This window comes from Sphaerodactylus townsendi, linkage group LG15, assembly GCF_021028975.2.
Source record: "Sphaerodactylus townsendi isolate TG3544 linkage group LG15, MPM_Stown_v2.3, whole genome shotgun sequence".
In the NCBI taxonomy this organism is placed as follows: domain Eukaryota; kingdom Metazoa; phylum Chordata; class Lepidosauria; order Squamata; family Sphaerodactylidae; genus Sphaerodactylus; species Sphaerodactylus townsendi.
The window spans coordinates 26,199,439-26,218,053 of NC_059439.1; the positions used below are offsets into that span (position 1 = coordinate 26,199,439).

The following is an 18,615-nucleotide window of genomic DNA, read 5'->3' on the forward strand; positions in this document are numbered from 1 at the left end:
TATTTGGAAGTAGAAACTTTGTCCCGGAATTCCCCTGACACCTCAGCAATTTTGAGCCTGGCTGTGGTTATGCCTGATAACAGAAAGCCCTTTCTACGTTCTCAAGGGCACTCTTTTTTCATACGATCCGGGGGGGGGGGGGGGGAGAGAGAAGTGCCCCAAGAGGGGCCAATGATCGCCTCTTGTCTAATCACCTTGCAAAAATCTCAGAACTGCCTTCGCTTTAAATGAGGAGGCAACGAATCGCCCAAGTCACCAGAGTTAAATGGAGCATTTTTATTATTGTACAAGATACGTGACTTGGCCAGAGCCGGCTGCAGCAAGAGAAATAAGAGTCCCGGGAAAACACCTATTGTCTGGGGTAGCCTTTCTTGGCAACTGTCCTCTATTATGAGTATATATACAAAACCACACCCTGCAGAGGGATCCATCAAATGAGACAGACGATATACTTTCTTCCCTGAAGGCTGTTTGAATAAGAGACCTCTTTATATATCTGGGCCCAATCATTCTCTTGTATCTTTGGTAGCCATTTCTGTCCACATCTCTGCCTATAGGAGCTGGTGTGGCTACTTCTGCTCTGCTTCTTCATCCAGCCTTTGCTTCTAACCTGTCTCCAATATTGATGCTCAAGTCCTCTTTTCCTTCACCACAAAACCCATGCTGCATTCTTAAATTCTCCAGATATATGGAGAATTTCTGGCTTTTTAGACCAACATGTCTATAAACCAGATTGGCAAGAGGGAAGGCGGGAGGTGGCATCGTGATTGTCAGAAGGGCCAGCCAGTTGGAATTCTGGACACTTAATTTATGCGGAACTACTGAAGAACCAATTGCTCGTCAGCTTCATTCCCTGTGGTAGGTAGCATAAGGAATGAGTGTAAACCTACAGCAGGCGGACTCACCACTCAAGGGACGTATACCAAGATGTTCCTGCGTTGTTTCCAAAAACTCTGGCCAGTTGTGATCGGGGTCAAATGAAATATGCAACTAGAAGCAGTGTCTCTGTCAAATTGCTTTCAGCTTTCCCAGAAATAAATGTTTCCAGGTTATTCCCTCCAGCCTCCTACTCAGCTCTAAAATACTTCACGTTGCTTTTTGTGTGGAGAATCAAACCCGGGTGTTCAATCTCCCAGTATTGCCAAATACTTCCCCACTCTTCCGCTTCAAGGCAATCCAGGGTGCTGAGATTTTATAAGGAGCAAGGAGATTGGTCCCGAAGCCTTGGCAACTTCATTTTAGCCTGACAGAGGAGAGGAATTGGGGAGAACCATGCACCCAAGTTAGCCTCTCTGTCCTGGCTTAGTCTAGTCTAAGCACTGTAGACCTCCTTAGAGATCTGACGCGAAAGGAATGTAGAGATTTTTCCGCACGGAACCAATTCCTGTGGAAGAAAGGGGGAAAAAATAGGAATCTGAAAAAATGTGATTTGAACATTTTTTTTGCCGCTCAGCCTAATGAGATCAGGGCTGCAAAAATATTGTGATTGTCTACAAATCTGGAACTCAGGCATAAAATTCGCCATCTGGACAGTATCAATTTTCATTCATTTTTTAACCGAATGGACATTTCTAATTCTGTATATGCAAAAAAACCTCCATTGGTTGTGTGGGTAGTTCCTAGTGAAATCCCCAGCCGTGTTCAGTCACAACAATAAACACCCTTTCCGAAATTCTCAAAGTCCAAAGAAGTCTGGACATGGTGGCAATACTGCCTCTAGGTACCCCAGATTTTCCTTCACCCAGACTCTCTCAGCATCAAGAAAATGAGCTGCTTAAATCAGAAATTAGAAGGAGCGCAACATCAAAGTGTCCGCGACAATCAAAGTCTTGACTTCTCAGTATATCAAGACTGTGTTGGTCCAAAAATATCTGGACGGGAACTATTATATGGATTTCTTTATGTTAGTCTAACTTTGTCATGTGTTCCTTTGTGCTACCGTGTTTCCCTGAATATAAGACAGTGTCTTATATTAATTTTTGCTCCCAAAGATGCGCTATGTCTTATTTTCAGGGGATGTCTTATTTTTCTGTGTTCTGTTCGCCGGGCATGCTTCCAAACAAAAACTTTGCTATGTCTTACTTTCGGGGGATGCCTTATATTTCGCACTTCAGCAAAACCTCTGCTATGTCTTATTTTTCGGGGATGTCTTATATTAGGGGAAACAGGGTATTACTACATTGGGATGTCTCTGAAATTTTATATAGCATAATTATCCTGGTTGTGTTAAGATTGCAGTATTGGGCTAGTCACAGTTCTTCGGAACTCTCTCAGCCCCACCTACCTCACAAGGTGTCTGTTGTGGGGAGATGAAGGGAAAGTAAGCCACCTGGAGTCTCCTTTCAGGAGAGTAAGGTGGAGTATAAATCCAAACTCTTCTTACCGTCACCTCGTGGATCCACGTTGATTTCCTTCCCTGAAGTGAAGGAATTCGGGCTCTCCATGTTCTCGTAGGAATCTGCATCTGCGGGGGGACGCATGGTCAGTGATGGATCCAACCCTCAACCCTTAAGCATATGTTATGACATAGGGTTGCCAAATCTCCAGGTGGCGGCTGAAGCTCTCCTGGAATCCCAGCTGATCTCCAGGCAACTGAGGTCACTTCCGCTGAAGGAAATGGCAGCTTCAAAGGGTGGTTTGTATGGCACTGCATCCCTGCTGAGTTGCCCCCGGGATCTGTTCTTCCCTGGTGCTACCCCCAAATCTCCCGGTATTTTTCAACTTGGTGTTGGCAACCCTGTTTTATGGGATTGGGGATGGTTGGAGGTGTCAACCTTCCTTTTCTTTTCTACAAGCAGAGAGGTAAACCATTTATGCACTCGTGTTCTCCTTCACTTCAAGCGTACACTCTCTTGGGCAGCGTTTCCCAACCTTTTCGACATCGCGGTACCCTTGACCTCGCTCTTCATATCTCAGGGTACCCCTGAGGTTCATTTGATGTTTCTTTTTGCATTTTTTAGTTTTTTTTCCCCGTTTTTGGCCTGTAGGTGGGGGGAGCGGCAAGCAGGGGGAGGGGGGGGGAAGCAGCATCGACAGCTGTGTTGTTTGTTTGCCTACATTTGACATGGATTGGGGGGATTTAAAGGGAGAGCTCCGTTTAAATCTACCCCCCCAATCCACACCGAATTTAGGCAAATAAAACAATGCTGTTTTTCAGTGTTGTTTAAAGGGAGTCCATGAAGCTTCCAACCCCCCCTTCAAAATCCATTTGATTCCGGTGGGGGGGGAGGCGGTAGCATTTTCATGGTACCCCTGGGACGTGCTCATGGTACCCCAGGGTACCACGGAACCCTGGTTGAGAATCACTGCTCTTGGGGTTTGATTCTTGGTTATGTACACGTTTCTCCCTCTTTGGCAGTCACCCCACCTTCAGATCAGAGAATCCCCACATTTTCTGAACGCTCAGAAAGTGTGACTTTTCCTCTCCTTTTGCAGGGAAAGCGAAGGAGGTCCGCAGGCGTTTAGCTTTGTTGGGGTTTTCTCGCTCCTCCTTGCCTTTCCTCTGCTCACAGCAGTTCCTCTCATCCTCTGGACCACCATTTCAAAACAATCAGAAAGGCTTTTTTAAAAATGTAATTCAATAGACCCAGTGAAATTGACAAGAAATTGACACGGTCTAGTAAACTAACAGCAGACCAAAGATGGCGGGGAGAGGAAGGCTGCAGGCAACCTACCCAAACAAGGAAGCAGCGAGTTGGCAAAATGGCGGCTCGGCTCAGCTAGGGACACTTTCTCAGGTGGAGAATCCCTATGCAAGCAAAGAACCAAGGGAAAACCCCACTGCGAAGCAATAGTCGCGTGGTAAGTGGTGCATGCATAAATGAGCGTAGTATGAGTATGTAAGTGACACCCACCTTCCTCGTTGCTTGTATGGAGAACTTTGCTGGTGTCGGGGCTCAAAGTTCCATTCATCTCTTCATAGGACTGGGAGCCTGGTGGAAAGAAGCAACATCTCAGGCAGGGCTAGGTTAAGAGTTAGGCCAAGTACTCTAGGAGCAGGGGTGTACCGCCCAGGGGGACATATAGGGTCAAATGTCCCCGGGCTGCGGCCATTTAGTCATGTGGGGGGCAGCACACCCCACACCCCTCCTCCTCCCCCCTGGGTCCATATTGTGATGGTGACAGAGATGACCTGGTGCAAAAAAAATTGTTGTTTGGTCATTTTCCTTAGATATGCCTCTGTCTAGGAGAGAGGGTCTCAGCCAAGAAAGACTTGGCTGCAGTTGGCTGCAGTTGATCAAAGGACAGCAGAATTAAAGGGCAATTAACAGTAGACATCAAGGTGTAGAGGAATCTAGATGTCCACCACAGAGGTTCTGAACCTTTTTTCCCCCTTGTGGCCTACTAGAGCACAGGTGTCAAACTCGCGGCCCTCCAGATGTTATGGACTACAGTTCCCATCATTCCCTGCCAACATCATGCTGGCAGGGGATGCTGGGAACTGTAGTCCATAACATCTGGAGGGCCGCAAGTTTGATGCCTATGTACTAGAGGGTCTACTAGAGGGATGTCAAACTCATTTATTACAAGGTCCAGATATGACATAAATGTGACTGGGTCACGCCGGGCCCTGGAGGGGAGTAGCTGCCTCCGTTGGCCCCAGAACAGCATTGGGAGGGGCCGGGTCTGGACAGGCAAGTCTGCACCAGGGTGGGGTCACTGCCTGGAGAGGGCTTATCAGGCCCATGAGCCAGCTGCGACCCCCCCCTCCTTGCTCCCAATTTCACTTGAGCGCACATACCCAAAGCCACAATTTGTTTCCTAGCAATTTTTACAAAATTAATGTTTGTAGCAGAGTTTCCCCCTCATGTCTTGTGGTACGTGGTGTAGCCTCTTTGCCAGTACCTGTCACAGACAGCCACTCTACCTTTGCCTGCATCCACAGATGGGTTAAGATATTTCAGTTAACTTCTAGGAATGTTTTGTGACAAGATTAGCACACAGTTCCCACGGCTTGGCCGGAGAACAAGCAAATGCCGCTTTCTAGCCTAGCAGGAAGCTGCTTTTGCAATCTGCGGTGCCCCTGCTCTTTCGTAAGAACGCCTCCCCAGTTTGTCGGGGCATTCAGAAACGTGACTGACCCCTGGAAACCCTTTGACCCAGCAGGAAAGGAGGAAGGCGGTGACTTACTATGCCCTTACACCAAGCAGGAAATGTAGTTTGGAGGAGGGACGCTTTGGGCGGCTGCGTACCAATTATATTGTTACAGAGCGTGCACACAAAAAAGAGGAGCCAGCGGAAACATGTGTAAGATTAGAAACTCAAACTAGGGAAAGCACAGAGCAAAAAATCGCCAGGTAGAACCTGTGTTCTGAGCACGCTGCTTTAGGAGCTGCGCCAAAACGAAAAGACAGTTCAGGATTCCCATCTGGAAGACATTCGATCTACCTTCTGAGTTTAATATGGGCACCTTTTTTTAAAAAAAAATGAAGGGAGCGTTTAATCGTGCGGTTCCCACCCCTAGGTTCTGAAGAGGTAAAGACTAGAAACTGTTTAAACAAGTGACTTGTTACTTCTTTGTGCTCTAGCTTATTCTATGGTTAAGGAAAAGATGAAAGGGGGTGGTGGTAAAAATGAGATGGGAGGCAAATATTTGTTTTCAAAAATATCTACATGACTTGTACTTCAGTATGTTATCTAGGGCAGGGGCTCCCAACCCTATTTGAGTGGCAAGCTCCTTTGGAATTCTGGGGCAGGTGGGCGGAGCCAAAATGGCTGCTGCAGGAGGCGGAGCCAATCATAAAATGGTAAGAAGGAGGTTTTGCAGAACTCTGATAGTAGCTGTTACACATTTCAGGCAGAGTGGTTATGGTAGAAAGGAAATTGTGCTCTCTTTCTCTCTCTGACAGATGTGCACACATGTACAGGGGAGAAAAGGAATAATTTTTTAAAAATGCACAGGATAAGGGAAGTGAGAGAGAATGAAACTAACAGTGTGGTGTTAACTGCTGCTGAAATAGCATTTTAAAATCTGCATAACCAACAAGATCTCCAACAGCCAATTAAAAACCCGAATGAGCAAGAACCCCCCCCCCCCCCCCCCGCAATTTTGCCTACTTCCTAAAAACAGTTGGTGGGTGCTAGGAAAGCTGTTGTCAGGCACCATGCCGGCCACCTAATTTCAGAGATAGACCAAGATGACGGACTTTTAAGATCCCTTCAAAATTCAAAGAACTGAATCGTGTTTTATGGTTACCTGTTGAGGCTTCGCTGCCCCCGTCCTGCTTGTCCACTTGGTGATCCAGAGACAGCTGCAGGCGCAAACCTAGAGGCAGAGATCAGCATGGATGGGCAACGAACACTGGCACCCTTTTAGATTACCTCTAAAAGAAACATTGAAGAGATCGCACAGGGGAGTACCGAGGGAAAACGGGGCCTGGGGCAACACCTGCCCAAGCGACCCCTGCCCCAACTTTGCACCCCCCACGTGACCTAATGGGTGGTGCCCAGGGTCAATTGAGGCCCCCCCTCATGTCCTCCTGGCAGATACCCTCCTGAGATCACATCATGTCCTTATATTCAGCATGCTAAGTTCCACTGGGGGAGGGTTTGCACCCCCATAAAGAATACCAACAGATTATAAAGGAATTGGAATTTGGCTGCAAGGACGTTCAATGGTCGAGAAAGCAAGGGAAGTCTTGGCAAATCAGAGCACAGTTAAGGGTCAGCTATATTCTTGTTTTAGATTTGCTACTTACCATGCAGTCTTATGGTAAACTTTGGCCCCTTCCACACGTGCAGAATAATGCACTTTCAGTCCACATTCACAATTGTTTGCAAGTGGATTTTGCTGTTCCGCACAGCTTCAAAGTGGATTGAAAGTGTATTATTTCGTATGTGTGGAAGGGGCCATAGGTGGTCTTAAAGGAGGAATTCCCTTAGAACTCAGAAGGCTATTTACTCCTTGGTCAACATGTTTATTACCGTGCTGCAGAGTAACTAAAGCAAAACAAAAGCTGGGAGATGCATGTGTCAGAGACCGAAGCATGATGATCAGATGAAGCTATGGGTTCAAATCCCTGCTCTGCTCTGAGGTTCACTGGGTGACCCTGTGGCATGCCTCTCTCTAAACCGAGCCTACCTCACAGGGTGTGGGGAAAACGAGAGAGGGAGAATCATGTACGCTGCCCTGGGCAACTTTGAAAGAAATGTGGGATAAAAACAGACCAACAAAGAAGTCTATATTTTACAGTGAAGGGAGATGTATCTATTAAACACAGGCTATAGCCATGACAGTTCAGTTGTATGGGGAGAAAATTATAACGGCAAATATTATCAGAGGATCTTTGACCATTTCAGTGAAGTTTCTCAGGGCAGTGTTTAGAAACGGGTATTCGCCTGGTGTGTTGATTTCGCCAAGAGTGAGGGTCTTTCAGCACTGAAGGATTTGGATAGTGGCATAAAAGAAAGACCATGCTGTCTTCGGCCTTGGCCGATAATTTCTCCTCTCTGCTAGCCAGGAAGATAGCACACAACACTGCCCTCATTTTATGCAGTGTAGCAATGCAGTATCACACAAGGTCACAGATGTAGTACAAGGCTTCTAACCACGATACCCGAATCGCTCTCCTGGGCCTTTTCTCTGTGTTTCAATTGGGCATATCCTGATGCAGAGCCTTTGGAGACGGCCAGAAGAGTGGAAGAATCTCACACCGAGCTTCTTTAAGTCAGTAGGGTCGATAAACTTTTGGATGGTATTGGATGGCACATTTCATCCCGTCACTTCTTAGAGTAGTCTCTGAGCTACTGGGGGTTATGTGTGGCATTTGGAAGCTTCAAGGCCAAGACTGGCGCATGCGCCCTTTCTGGGCCCCTATCCAATACCTGCTATAAGTCGTGCAGCCCCAGGACTCAGAGGGTTCTTCTCCTGCTCGACATTTTCATAGCTGTCACCATCTGTTGGGAAACACAAGGGGTCAAGGGAGAGTAACCACCGTGCCCATCGATCTGGCAATTTCAGTTATCAGCATTTGGCCATGTCACCAATTTGCATCCGCCTCTTTCCTGATGTGTCATCAATGTATCAGGAGGAACACGGGAAGGAGTTCCCTATCCAATGCAACCCTTCGCTTAATTTCCAAGCCAACATGAAAAGCCTGTGATTGCACCTTGCATTTCAAAGCGATCTGACCTGAGCTGTCACCAGCTAGGTCAGAGGGAGGGCGGGAGAGACTTGTTCCTCTTCAAGAATCCTCTTTCGAATTGCATCCTTGATTCACTCTGGCCCCTTCCGCACATGCAGAATAATGCACTTCCAATCCACCTTCAAAGCACTTTGCAGCTGGATTTTAGTGTGCGGAATAGCAAAATCCACTTGCAAACAATTGTGAAAGGGGATTGAAAGTGCATTATTCTGCATGTGCGGAAGGGGCCTTAGTTTCGGAGTCAATGACCTCGTTTCTTCTGCACTTGCAGAATAATGCACTTTTAATAATGCACCTGACAAAGTAACAGTGGATGACCCTTGACACAGTCAGGAACAGCAATGAGTCTGATACCAGCTTGTACCTTCTACAGCCAGCATAGTGTAGTGGTTAAGAGCAGTGGACTCCAGTCTGGAGAACCAGGTTTGATAACCCACTCCTCGGTGTGAGTGGTGGACAAAACCAGGTGTTACGAGCCAGTCCCTGAGAAACAAGGAATCTGACATGGAGCCTGAAGGCACCGTGGACCTGGCTCTGCAGGCAATAGAGCCAGGTCCAAGTCCTATCCTGCCAGCTGAGGCAGAGCCAACAACAGACCTCCCATTCAAGAGGGCAAAGTAAACTCTGTAATAATGGTACAGTGAGAAAAAGAGTAAAGGAGAACAATGGCAGAGACCAGGATGTAAATGAAAATGAAGGGGAATTACATCACCATGGTGGGCTGAAGAACTTGGAATATCGAATCTTTTAAAGTCAGTAGAATGGATAAACCCTTGGTTGGCATTGCTCAGCATGCAGAAGAAGAAGAGGAGGAGGAGGAGGAGGAGACTCAAGGTGACTTACAAGCTCCTTTCTCTTCCTGTCCCCACAACAGACACCTTGTGAAGAAGGTGGGGCCAAGAGAGTTCAGAGAGGACTGTGACTAGCTCAAGGTCACCCAGCAGGAATGTGGGAGTGCGGAAACACATCTGGTTCACCAGATAAGCCTCCGCCACTCCGGTGGAGGAGTGGGGAATCAAACCTGGTTCTCCGGATTAGAACCCACCTGCTCTTAACCACTACACCATGCTGGCTCTCTTATTCCTCCACGTCTTAGAATAGTCTCTTGGCTACTGGGGATTAAGTGGGCCTTCGCTCAGCGTCAATGATGAAGATTATGTGTTGCATTTGGAACCTCAGGACCAAGACTGGTGCATGTGCCTCTCTGGCCCCCTATCCAATACCTGCTATAAGCTGTGCAGCACCAGCACTCGGAGAGTTCTTCTCCTGTTCAACATTTTCATAGTTGTCACCATCTGTTGGGAAACACAGGTGGATGAGACCATCACCAACTGCTTGGGGGGGGGGCACCTCTACTGAGGAAGTTGTTGCTAGGAGCAGCCTCAAACCTCTCTGAAAGCCGTTTTCCATTTGCAGAGAAGATAAACGAAGAATAACATTCCCTTGGCGAATTGCTGTTTCTAGGGACTTCATCCCGGCTTCTCAATTCCTGGCTTCTTGTTAACTTACACAGTTGTGGCATTTTGAACTGCCCCTAAATTACTCAGCTATCCTCTGCTTTTTGCATTTTCAGGATCGTAGCTGCGCAATGCAACTGCAATCTTGAAGCAAAGATAATAATGATGAATTGCTTTTCTGCAAAGCAAAGCAAAACTCATCCCCAGGGTGCAAAGAACAGGAACTGGTTTTAAAAAGTAGCAAAAATAAGAAGCTACTAATTGTGTGTGTGTACAGGGGGCGGAAGGGGGGTTTCCCAGATTAACAGAGATTAACAGAGATGGTTTGCCATTGCCTTTCTCTCCACAGTGACCCTGGTGTTCCTTGGTGTTCTACCATCCAAGTACTGATCAGGACAAACCTGCTTAGTTTCTAAAATCTGATGAGTTCAGACCATACCCTGTTCAAGATAAAGATTACAGGAGATTTGTGGATTCATTTGCCGTTTCCTGGATTGTCTTTGTTCTAGAATGCTCCATTTGTGTCCTACTGCCTAGCTCCATGGTGGCGAACCTTTGGCACTCCAGATGTTATGGACTACAATTCCCATCAGCCCCCACCAGCACGGCCAATTGGAATTGTAGTCCATAACATCTGGAGTGCCAAAGGTTCGCCACCACTGCGTTCTGTCCCCAGGGCACTCGGACCCAAGTTGGGCATTCTAGAACAAAGACAGTCCAGGAAATGGTGGAGGAATCCACAGATCTCCTGTCATCTTTATCCTGAACAGGGTATAGTCTGGTCCATCCAGGTCTGGGCAGCTACTAATTAGGAAGCAAACCTCTCCCCCCACCCCTTTAAAAAAGGGTCATGGAGGAAAATTACAACCCTGATAACCTGAATAGTGCTTTGCCAGGCAATATTGGGAAGGTTGGTGTGGCAGTTGTGTTTTAAGTTTTCAAAAAATACCCACTGGGCTTGAACAAGGATTGAAAAAACATGAAAAACATTGGGATGAAGTGGAATTTAAAGAATAACGTTCAGATTCTCTAGAAAAACCGATGCTTCCGACTGAGCAGCTAGAGTGCAGGATACAAAAATTCCCCAAGGGAAGGTGTTTTTACAGTTCTGAAATTAACAAGTGTACTGAATGTATCTGTCACTTGCAAAAATACAAAGACGGTTTCTCTTGAGGAAGAACATGATTTGAAGGCATAATAGATGGGGGTTCCTCCACTGCCCCAGGGCTGTCCTTTCTTCTCTCTGCATCTTTTTGCAGCCGGTCAAATTCTACGGTTGTCTTAGTGGGTCCTCTATTTCCCCACCCAGATATTACCTTCAGAAACTAGATTCTGGGCTGGATCGTTCCAAGAATTGTTCTCATACGAAGAGTCGGCTGTGGGGGGAAACAAGGCAAGTCATAAGAAAACGAGGCCAACAATTATTCAAATCAGCCTCATTGATAAAATCCCCTTCCCCTCCCCCACCCCAACATCCAAGCCACGCTTCTCTTTTTTGCTGTTTTCATAAGTGGAACGTCCGTGGAAGGAAGAAGGACAGCTGTTGCTTAATGAAGCTTAGCTCACAAGAAAAGCGACAAGATCTATAGCTCAGAGTCGGAGCATGTGCTTTCCACGAGGAAAATCCCAAACTCAACACACACACACCTCTCTCATTTTTTAAAAGGTTTTCTAAGGTTAAAAGAAGAGGCGCTTGCATTTATACCCTTCTTTTCTCAACCATGAAGAGTCTCAAGGTGGCTTACAAGCTCCTTTCCCTTCCTCGCCCCACATCAGACACCTGGTGAGGTAGGTGGGGCTGAGAGAGTTCCAAAGAACTGTGACTAGCCCAAGGTCACCCAGCAGGCTTCATGTGGAGGAGAGGGGAAACAAATCCAGTTCATCAGATAAGACTCTTCTGCTCATGTGGAGGAGTGGGGGATCAAACCTGGTTCTCCAGGTTAGAGTCTGCTGCTCTTAACCACTATGCCACAGAGGCAGGAGAGATAATTAGGGAAGACAGGGTAAGTGGGGTCACTCTATATCAGTGGTGGCGAACCTTTGGCACTCCATATGTTATGGACTACGATTCCCTGGTGGGGGGGGGGGGGGGTGGGGGGGGGGGGGGGTGGGGGGGGGGGGGGGTGGGGGGGGGGGGGGGTGGGGGGGGGGGGGGGTGGGGGGGGGGGGGGGTGGGGGGGGGGGGGGGTGGGGGGGGGGGGGGGTGGGGGGGGGGGGGGGTGGGGGGGGGGGGGGGTGGGGGGGGGGGGGGGTGGGGGGGGGGGGGGGTGGGGGGGGGGGGGGGTGGGGGGGGGGGGGGGTGGGGGGGGGGGGGGGTGGGGGGGGGGGGGGGTGGGGGGGGGGGGGGGTGGGGGGGGGGGGGGGTGGGGGGGGGGGGGGGTGGGGGGGGGGGGGGGTGGGGGGGGGGGGGGGTGGGGGGGGGGGGGGGTGGGGGGGGGGGGGGGTGGGGGGGGGGGGGGGTGGGGGGGGGGGGGGGTGGGGGGGGGGGGGGGTGGGGGGGGGGGGGGGTGGGGGGGGGGGGGGGTGGGGGGGGGGGGGGGTGGGGGGGGGGGGGGGTGGGGGGGGGGGGGGGTGGGGGGGGGGGGGGGTGGGGGGGGGGGGGGGTGGGGGGGGGGGGGGGTGGGGGGGGGGGGGGGTGGGGGGGGGGGGGGGTGGGGGGGGGGGGGGGTGGGGGGGGGGGGGGGTGGGGGGGGGGGGGGGTGGGGGGGGGGGGGGGTGGGGGGGGGGGGGGGTGGGGGGGGGGGGGGGTGGGGGGGGGGGGGGGTGGGGGGGGGGGGGGGTGGGGGGGGGGGGGGGTGGGGGGGGGGGGGGGTGGGGGGGGGGGGGGGTGGGGGGGGGGGGGGGTGGGGGGGGGGGGGGGTGGGGGGGGGGGGGGGTGGGGGGGGGGGGGGGTGGGGGGGGGGGGGGGTGGGGGGGGGGGGGGGTGGGGGGGGGGGGGGGTGGGGGGGGGGGGGGGTGGGGGGGGGGGGGGGTGGGGGGGGGGGGGGGTGGGGGGGGGGGGGGGTGGGGGGGGGGGGGGGTGGGGGGGGGGGGGGGTGGGGGGGGGGGGGGGTGGGGGGGGGGGGGGGTGGGGGGGGGGGGGGGTGGGGGGGGGGGGGGGTGGGGGGGGGGGGGGGTGGGGGGGGGGGGGGGTGGGGGGGGGGGGGGGTGGGGGGGGGGGGGGGTGGGGGGGGGGGGGGGTGGGGGGGGGGGGGGGTGGGGGGGGGGGGGGGTGGGGGGGGGGGGGGGTGGGGGGGGGGGGGGGTGGGGGGGGGGGGGGGTGGGGGGGGGGGGGGGTGGGGGGGGGGGGGGGTGGGGGGGGGGGGGGGTGGGGGGGGGGGGGGGTGGGGGGGGGGGGGGGTGGGGGGGGGGGGGGGTGGGGGGGGGGGGGGGTGGGGGGGGGGGGGGGTGGGGGGGGGGGGGGGTGGGGGGGGGGGGGGGTGGGGGGGGGGGGGGGTGGGGGGGGGGGGGGGTGGGGGGGGGGGGGGGTGGGGGGGGGGGGGGGTGGGGGGGGGGGGGGGTGGGGGGGGGGGGGGGTGGGGGGGGGGGGGGGTGGGGGGGGGGGGGGGTGGGGGGGGGGGGGGGTGGGGGGGGGGGGGGGTGGGGGGGGGGGGGGGTGGGGGGGGGGGGGGGTGGGGGGGGGGGGGGGTGGGGGGGGGGGGGGGTGGGGGGGGGGGGGGGTGGGGGGGGGGGGGGGTGGGGGGGGGGGGGGGTGGGGGGGGGGGGGGGTGGGGGGGGGGGGGGGTGGGGGGGGGGGGGGGTGGGGGGGGGGGGGGGTGGGGGGGGGGGGGGGTGGGGGGGGGGGGGGGTGGGGGGGGGGGGGGGTGGGGGGGGGGGGGGGTGGGGGGGGGGGGGGGTGGGGGGGGGGGGGGGTGGGGGGGGGGGGGGGTGGGGGGGGGGGGGGGTGGGGGGGGGGGGGGGTGGGGGGGGGGGGGGGTGGGGGGGGGGGGGGGTGGGGGGGGGGGGGGGTGGGGGGGGGGGGGGGTGGGGGGGGGGGGGGGTGGGGGGGGGGGGGGGTGGGGGGGGGGGGGGGTGGGGGGGGGGGGGGGTGGGGGGGGGGGGGGGTGGGGGGGGGGGGGGGTGGGGGGGGGGGGGGGTGGGGGGGGGGGGGGGTGGGGGGGGGGGGGGGTGGGGGGGGGGGGGGGTGGGGGGGGGGGGGGGTGGGGGGGGGGGGGGGTGGGGGGGGGGGGGGGTGGGGGGGGGGGGGGGTGGGGGGGGGGGGGGGTGGGGGGGGGGGGGGGTGGGGGGGGGGGGGGGTGGGGGGGGGGGGGGGTGGGGGGGGGGGGGGGTGGGGGGGGGGGGGGGTGGGGGGGGGGGGGGGTGGGGGGGGGGGGGGGTGGGGGGGGGGGGGGGTGGGGGGGGGGGGGGGTGGGGGGGGGGGGGGGTGGGGGGGGGGGGGGGTGGGGGGGGGGGGGGGTGGGGGGGGGGGGGGGTGGGGGGGGGGGGGGGTGGGGGGGGGGGGGGGTGGGGGGGGGGGGGGGTGGGGGGGGGGGGGGGTGGGGGGGGGGGGGGGTGGGGGGGGGGGGGGGTGGGGGGGGGGGGGGGTGGGGGGGGGGGGGGGTGGGGGGGGGGGGGGGTGGGGGGGGGGGGGGGTGGGGGGGGGGGGGGGTGGGGGGGGGGGGGGGTGGGGGGGGGGGGGGGTGGGGGGGGGGGGGGGTGGGGGGGGGGGGGGGTGGGGGGGGGGGGGGGTGGGGGGGGGGGGGGGTGGGGGGGGGGGGGGGTGGGGGGGGGGGGGGGTGGGGGGGGGGGGGGGTGGGGGGGGGGGGGGGTGGGGGGGGGGGGGGGTGGGGGGGGGGGGGGGTGGGGGGGGGGGGGGGTGGGGGGGGGGGGGGGTGGGGGGGGGGGGGGGTGGGGGGGGGGGGGGGTGGGGGGGGGGGGGGGTGGGGGGGGGGGGGGGTGGGGGGGGGGGGGGGTGGGGGGGGGGGGGGGTGGGGGGGGGGGGGGGTGGGGGGGGGGGGGGGTGGGGGGGGGGGGGGGTGGGGGGGGGGGGGGGTGGGGGGGGGGGGGGGTGGGGGGGGGGGGGGGTGGGGGGGGGGGGGGGTGGGGGGGGGGGGGGGTGGGGGGGGGGGGGGGTGGGGGGGGGGGGGGGTGGGGGGGGGGGGGGGTGGGGGGGGGGGGGGGTGGGGGGGGGGGGGGGTGGGGGGGGGGGGGGGTGGGGGGGGGGGGGGGTGGGGGGGGGGGGGGGTGGGGGGGGGGGGGGGTGGGGGGGGGGGGGGGTGGGGGGGGGGGGGGGTGGGGGGGGGGGGGGGTGGGGGGGGGGGGGGGTGGGGGGGGGGGGGGGTGGGGGGGGGGGGGGGTGGGGGGGGGGGGGGGTGGGGGGGGGGGGGGGTGGGGGGGGGGGGGGGTGGGGGGGGGGGGGGGTGGGGGGGGGGGGGGGTGGGGGGGGGGGGGGGTGGGGGGGGGGGGGGGTGGGGGGGGGGGGGGGTGGGGGGGGGGGGGGGTGGGGGGGGGGGGGGGTGGGGGGGGGGGGGGGTGGGGGGGGGGGGGGGTGGGGGGGGGGGGGGGTGGGGGGGGGGGGGGGTGGGGGGGGGGGGGGGTGGGGGGGGGGGGGGGTGGGGGGGGGGGGGGGTGGGGGGGGGGGGGGGTGGGGGGGGGGGGGGGTGGGGGGGGGGGGGGGTGGGGGGGGGGGGGGGTGGGGGGGGGGGGGGGTGGGGGGGGGGGGGGGTGGGGGGGGGGGGGGGTGGGGGGGGGGGGGGGTGGGGGGGGGGGGGGGTGGGGGGGGGGGGGGGTGGGGGGGGGGGGGGGTGGGGGGGGGGGGGGGTGGGGGGGGGGGGGGGTGGGGGGGGGGGGGGGTGGGGGGGGGGGGGGGTGGGGGGGGGGGGGGGTGGGGGGGGGGGGGGGTGGGGGGGGGGGGGGGTGGGGGGGGGGGGGGGTGGGGGGGGGGGGGGGTGGGGGGGGGGGGGGGTGGGGGGGGGGGGGGGTGGGGGGGGGGGGGGGTGGGGGGGGGGGGGGGTGGGGGGGGGGGGGGGTGGGGGGGGGGGGGGGTGGGGGGGGGGGGGGGTGGGGGGGGGGGGGGGTGGGGGGGGGGGGGGGTGGGGGGGGGGGGGGGTGGGGGGGGGGGGGGGTGGGGGGGGGGGGGGGTGGGGGGGGGGGGGGGTGGGGGGGGGGGGGGGTGGGGGGGGGGGGGGGTGGGGGGGGGGGGGGGTGGGGGGGGGGGGGGGTGGGGGGGGGGGGGGGTGGGGGGGGGGGGGGGTGGGGGGGGGGGGGGGTGGGGGGGGGGGGGGGTGGGGGGGGGGGGGGGTGGGGGGGGGGGGGGGTGGGGGGGGGGGGGGGTGGGGGGGGGGGGGGGTGGGGGGGGGGGGGGGTGGGGGGGGGGGGGGGTGGGGGGGGGGGGGGGTGGGGGGGGGGGGGGGTGGGGGGGGGGGGGGGTGGGGGGGGGGGGGGGTGGGGGGGGGGGGGGGTGGGGGGGGGGGGGGGTGGGGGGGGGGGGGGGTGGGGGGGGGGGGGGGTGGGGGGGGGGGGGGGTGGGGGGGGGGGGGGGTGGGGGGGGGGGGGGGTGGGGGGGGGGGGGGGTGGGGGGGGGGGGGGGTGGGGGGGGGGGGGGGTGGGGGGGGGGGGGGGTGGGGGGGGGGGGGGGTGGGGGGGGGGGGGGGTGGGGGGGGGGGGGGGTGGGGGGGGGGGGGGGTGGGGGGGGGGGGGGGTGGGGGGGGGGGGGGGTGGGGGGGGGGGGGGGTGGGGGGGGGGGGGGGTGGGGGGGGGGGGGGGTGGGGGGGGGGGGGGGTGGGGGGGGGGGGGGGTGGGGGGGGGGGGGGGTGGGGGGGGGGGGGGGTGGGGGGGGGGGGGGGTGGGGGGGGGGGGGGGTGGGGGGGGGGGGGGGTGGGGGGGGGGGGGGGTGGGGGGGGGGGGGGGTGGGGGGGGGGGGGGGTGGGGGGGGGGGGGGGTGGGGGGGGGGGGGGGTGGGGGGGGGGGGGGGTGGGGGGGGGGGGGGGTGGGGGGGGGGGGGGGTGGGGGGGGGGGGGGGTGGGGGGGGGGGGGGGTGGGGGGGGGGGGGGGTGGGGGGGGGGGGGGGTGGGGGGGGGGGGGGGTGGGGGGGGGGGGGGGTGGGGGGGGGGGGGGGTGGGGGGGGGGGGGGGTGGGGGGGGGGGGGGGTGGGGGGGGGGGGGGGTGGGGGGGGGGGGGGGTGGGGGGGGGGGGGGGTGGGGGGGGGGGGGGGTGGGGGGGGGGGGGGGTGGGGGGGGGGGGGGGTGGGGGGGGGGGGGGGTGGGGGGGGGGGGGGGTGGGGGGGGGGGGGGGTGGGGGGGGGGGGGGGTGGGGGGGGGGGGGGGTGGGGGGGGGGGGGGGTGGGGGGGGGGGGGGGTGGGGGGGGGGGGGGGTGGGGGGGGGGGGGGGTGGGGGGGGGGGGGGGTGGGGGGGGGGGGGGGTGGGGGGGGGGGGGGGTGGGGGGGGGGGGGGGTGGGGGGGGGGGGGGGTGGGGGGGGGGGGGGGTGGGGGGGGGGGGGGGTGGGGGGGGGGGGGGGTGGGGGGGGGGGGGGGTGGGGGGGGGGGGGGGTGGGGGGGGGGGGGGGTGGGGGGGGGGGGGGGTGGGGGGGGGGGGGGGTGGGGGGGGGGGGGGGTGGGGGGGGGGGGGGGTGGGGGGGGGGGGGGGTGGGGGGGGGGGGGGGTGGGGGGGGGGGGGGGTGGGGGGGGGGGGGGGTGGGGGGGGGGGGGGGTGGGGGGGGGGGGGGGTGGGGGGGGGGGGGGGTGGGGGGGGGGGGGGGTGGGGGGGGGGGGGGGTGGGGGGGGGGGGGGGTGGGGGGGGGGGGGGGTGGGGGGGGGGGGGGGTGGGGGGGGGGGGGGGTGGGGGGGGGGGGGGGTGGGGGGGGGGGGGGGTGGGGGGGGGGGGGGGTGGGGGGGGGGGGGGGTGGGGGGGGGGGGGGGTGGGGGGGGGGGGGGGTGGGGGGGGGGGGGGGTGGGGGGGGGGGGGGGTGGGGGGGGGGGGGGGTGGGGGGGGGGGGGGGTGGGGGGGGGGGGGGGTGGGGGGGGGGGGGGGTGGGGGGGGGGGGGGGTGGGGGGGGGGGGGGGTGGGGGGGGGGGGGGGTGGGGGGGGGGGGGGGTGGGGGGGGGGGGGGGTGGGGGGGGGGGGGGGTGGGGGGGGGGGGGGGTGGGGGGGGGGGGGGGTGGGGGGGGGGGGGGGTGGGGGGGGGGGGGGGTGGGGGGGGGGGGGGGTGGGGGGGGGGGGGGGTGGGGGGGGGGGGGGGTGGGGGGGGGGGGGGGTGGGGGGGGGGGGGGGTGGGGGGGGGGGGGGGTGGGGGGGGGGGGGGGTGGGGGGGGGGGGGGGTGGGGGGGGGGGGGGGTGGGGGGGGGGGGGGGTGGGGGGGGGGGGGGGTGGGGGGGGGGGGGGGTGGGGGGGGGGGGGGGTGGGGGGGGGGGGGGGTGGGGGGGGGGGGGGGTGGGGGGGGGGGGGGGTGGGGGGGGGGGGGGGTGGGGGGGGGGGGGGGTGGGGGGGGGGGGGGGTGGGGGGGGGGGGGGGTGGGGGGGGGGGGGGGTGGGGGGGGGGGGGGGTGGGGGGGGGGGGGGGTGGGGGGGGGGGGGGGTGGGGGGGGGGGGGGGTGGGGGGGGGGGGGGGTGGGGGGGGGGGGGGGTGGGGGGGGGGGGGGGTGGGGGGGGGGGGGGGTGGGGGGGGGGGGGGGTGGGGGGGGGGGGGGGTGGGGGGGGGGGGGGGTGGGGGGGGGGGGGGGTGGGGGGGGGGGGGGGTGGGGGGGGGGGGGGGTGGGGGGGGGGGGGGGTGGGGGGGGGGGGGGGTGGGGGGGGGGGGGGGTGGGGGGGGGGGGGGGTGGGGGGGGGGGGGGGTGGGGGGGGGGGGGGGTGGGGGGGGGGGGGGGTGGGGGGGGGGGGGGGTGGGGGGGGGGGGGGGTGGGGGGGGGGGGGGGTGGGGGGGGGGGGGGGTGGGGGGGGGGGGGGGTGGGGGGGGGGGGGGGTGGGGGGGGGGGGGGGTGGGGGGGGGGGGGGGTGGGGGGGGGGGGGGGTGGGGGGGGGGGGGGGTGGGGGGGGGGGGGGGTGGGGGGGGGGGGGGGTGGGGGGGGGGGGGGGTGGGGGGGGGGGGGGGTGGGGGGGGG

General features: G+C 64.4%; 1 protein-coding gene across 1 annotated transcript in view; it reads right to left on the reverse strand.

Annotated features, from left to right (window-relative positions):
• Nucleotides 1-252: 252 nt before the first annotated feature.
• CD19 (CD19 molecule) overlaps nucleotides 253-18,615 on the reverse strand; it is a 52,779-nt gene continuing 34,416 nt past the window's right edge. The window contains exons 2-8 of the mRNA XM_048516700.1: nucleotides 10,918-10,977; nucleotides 9,368-9,439; nucleotides 7,825-7,896; nucleotides 6,197-6,265; nucleotides 3,855-3,932; nucleotides 2,384-2,464; nucleotides 253-1,384 (exon numbers count right to left, since the gene is read on the reverse strand). Of these exons, the coding sequence (XP_048372657.1) occupies nucleotides 1,332-1,384; nucleotides 2,384-2,464; nucleotides 3,855-3,932; nucleotides 6,197-6,265; nucleotides 7,825-7,896; nucleotides 9,368-9,439; nucleotides 10,918-10,977 (485 nt within the window). The 3' untranslated portion in view covers nucleotides 253-1,331. The remainder of the gene's footprint in view (nucleotides 1,385-2,383; nucleotides 2,465-3,854; nucleotides 3,933-6,196; nucleotides 6,266-7,824; nucleotides 7,897-9,367; nucleotides 9,440-10,917; nucleotides 10,978-18,615) is intronic.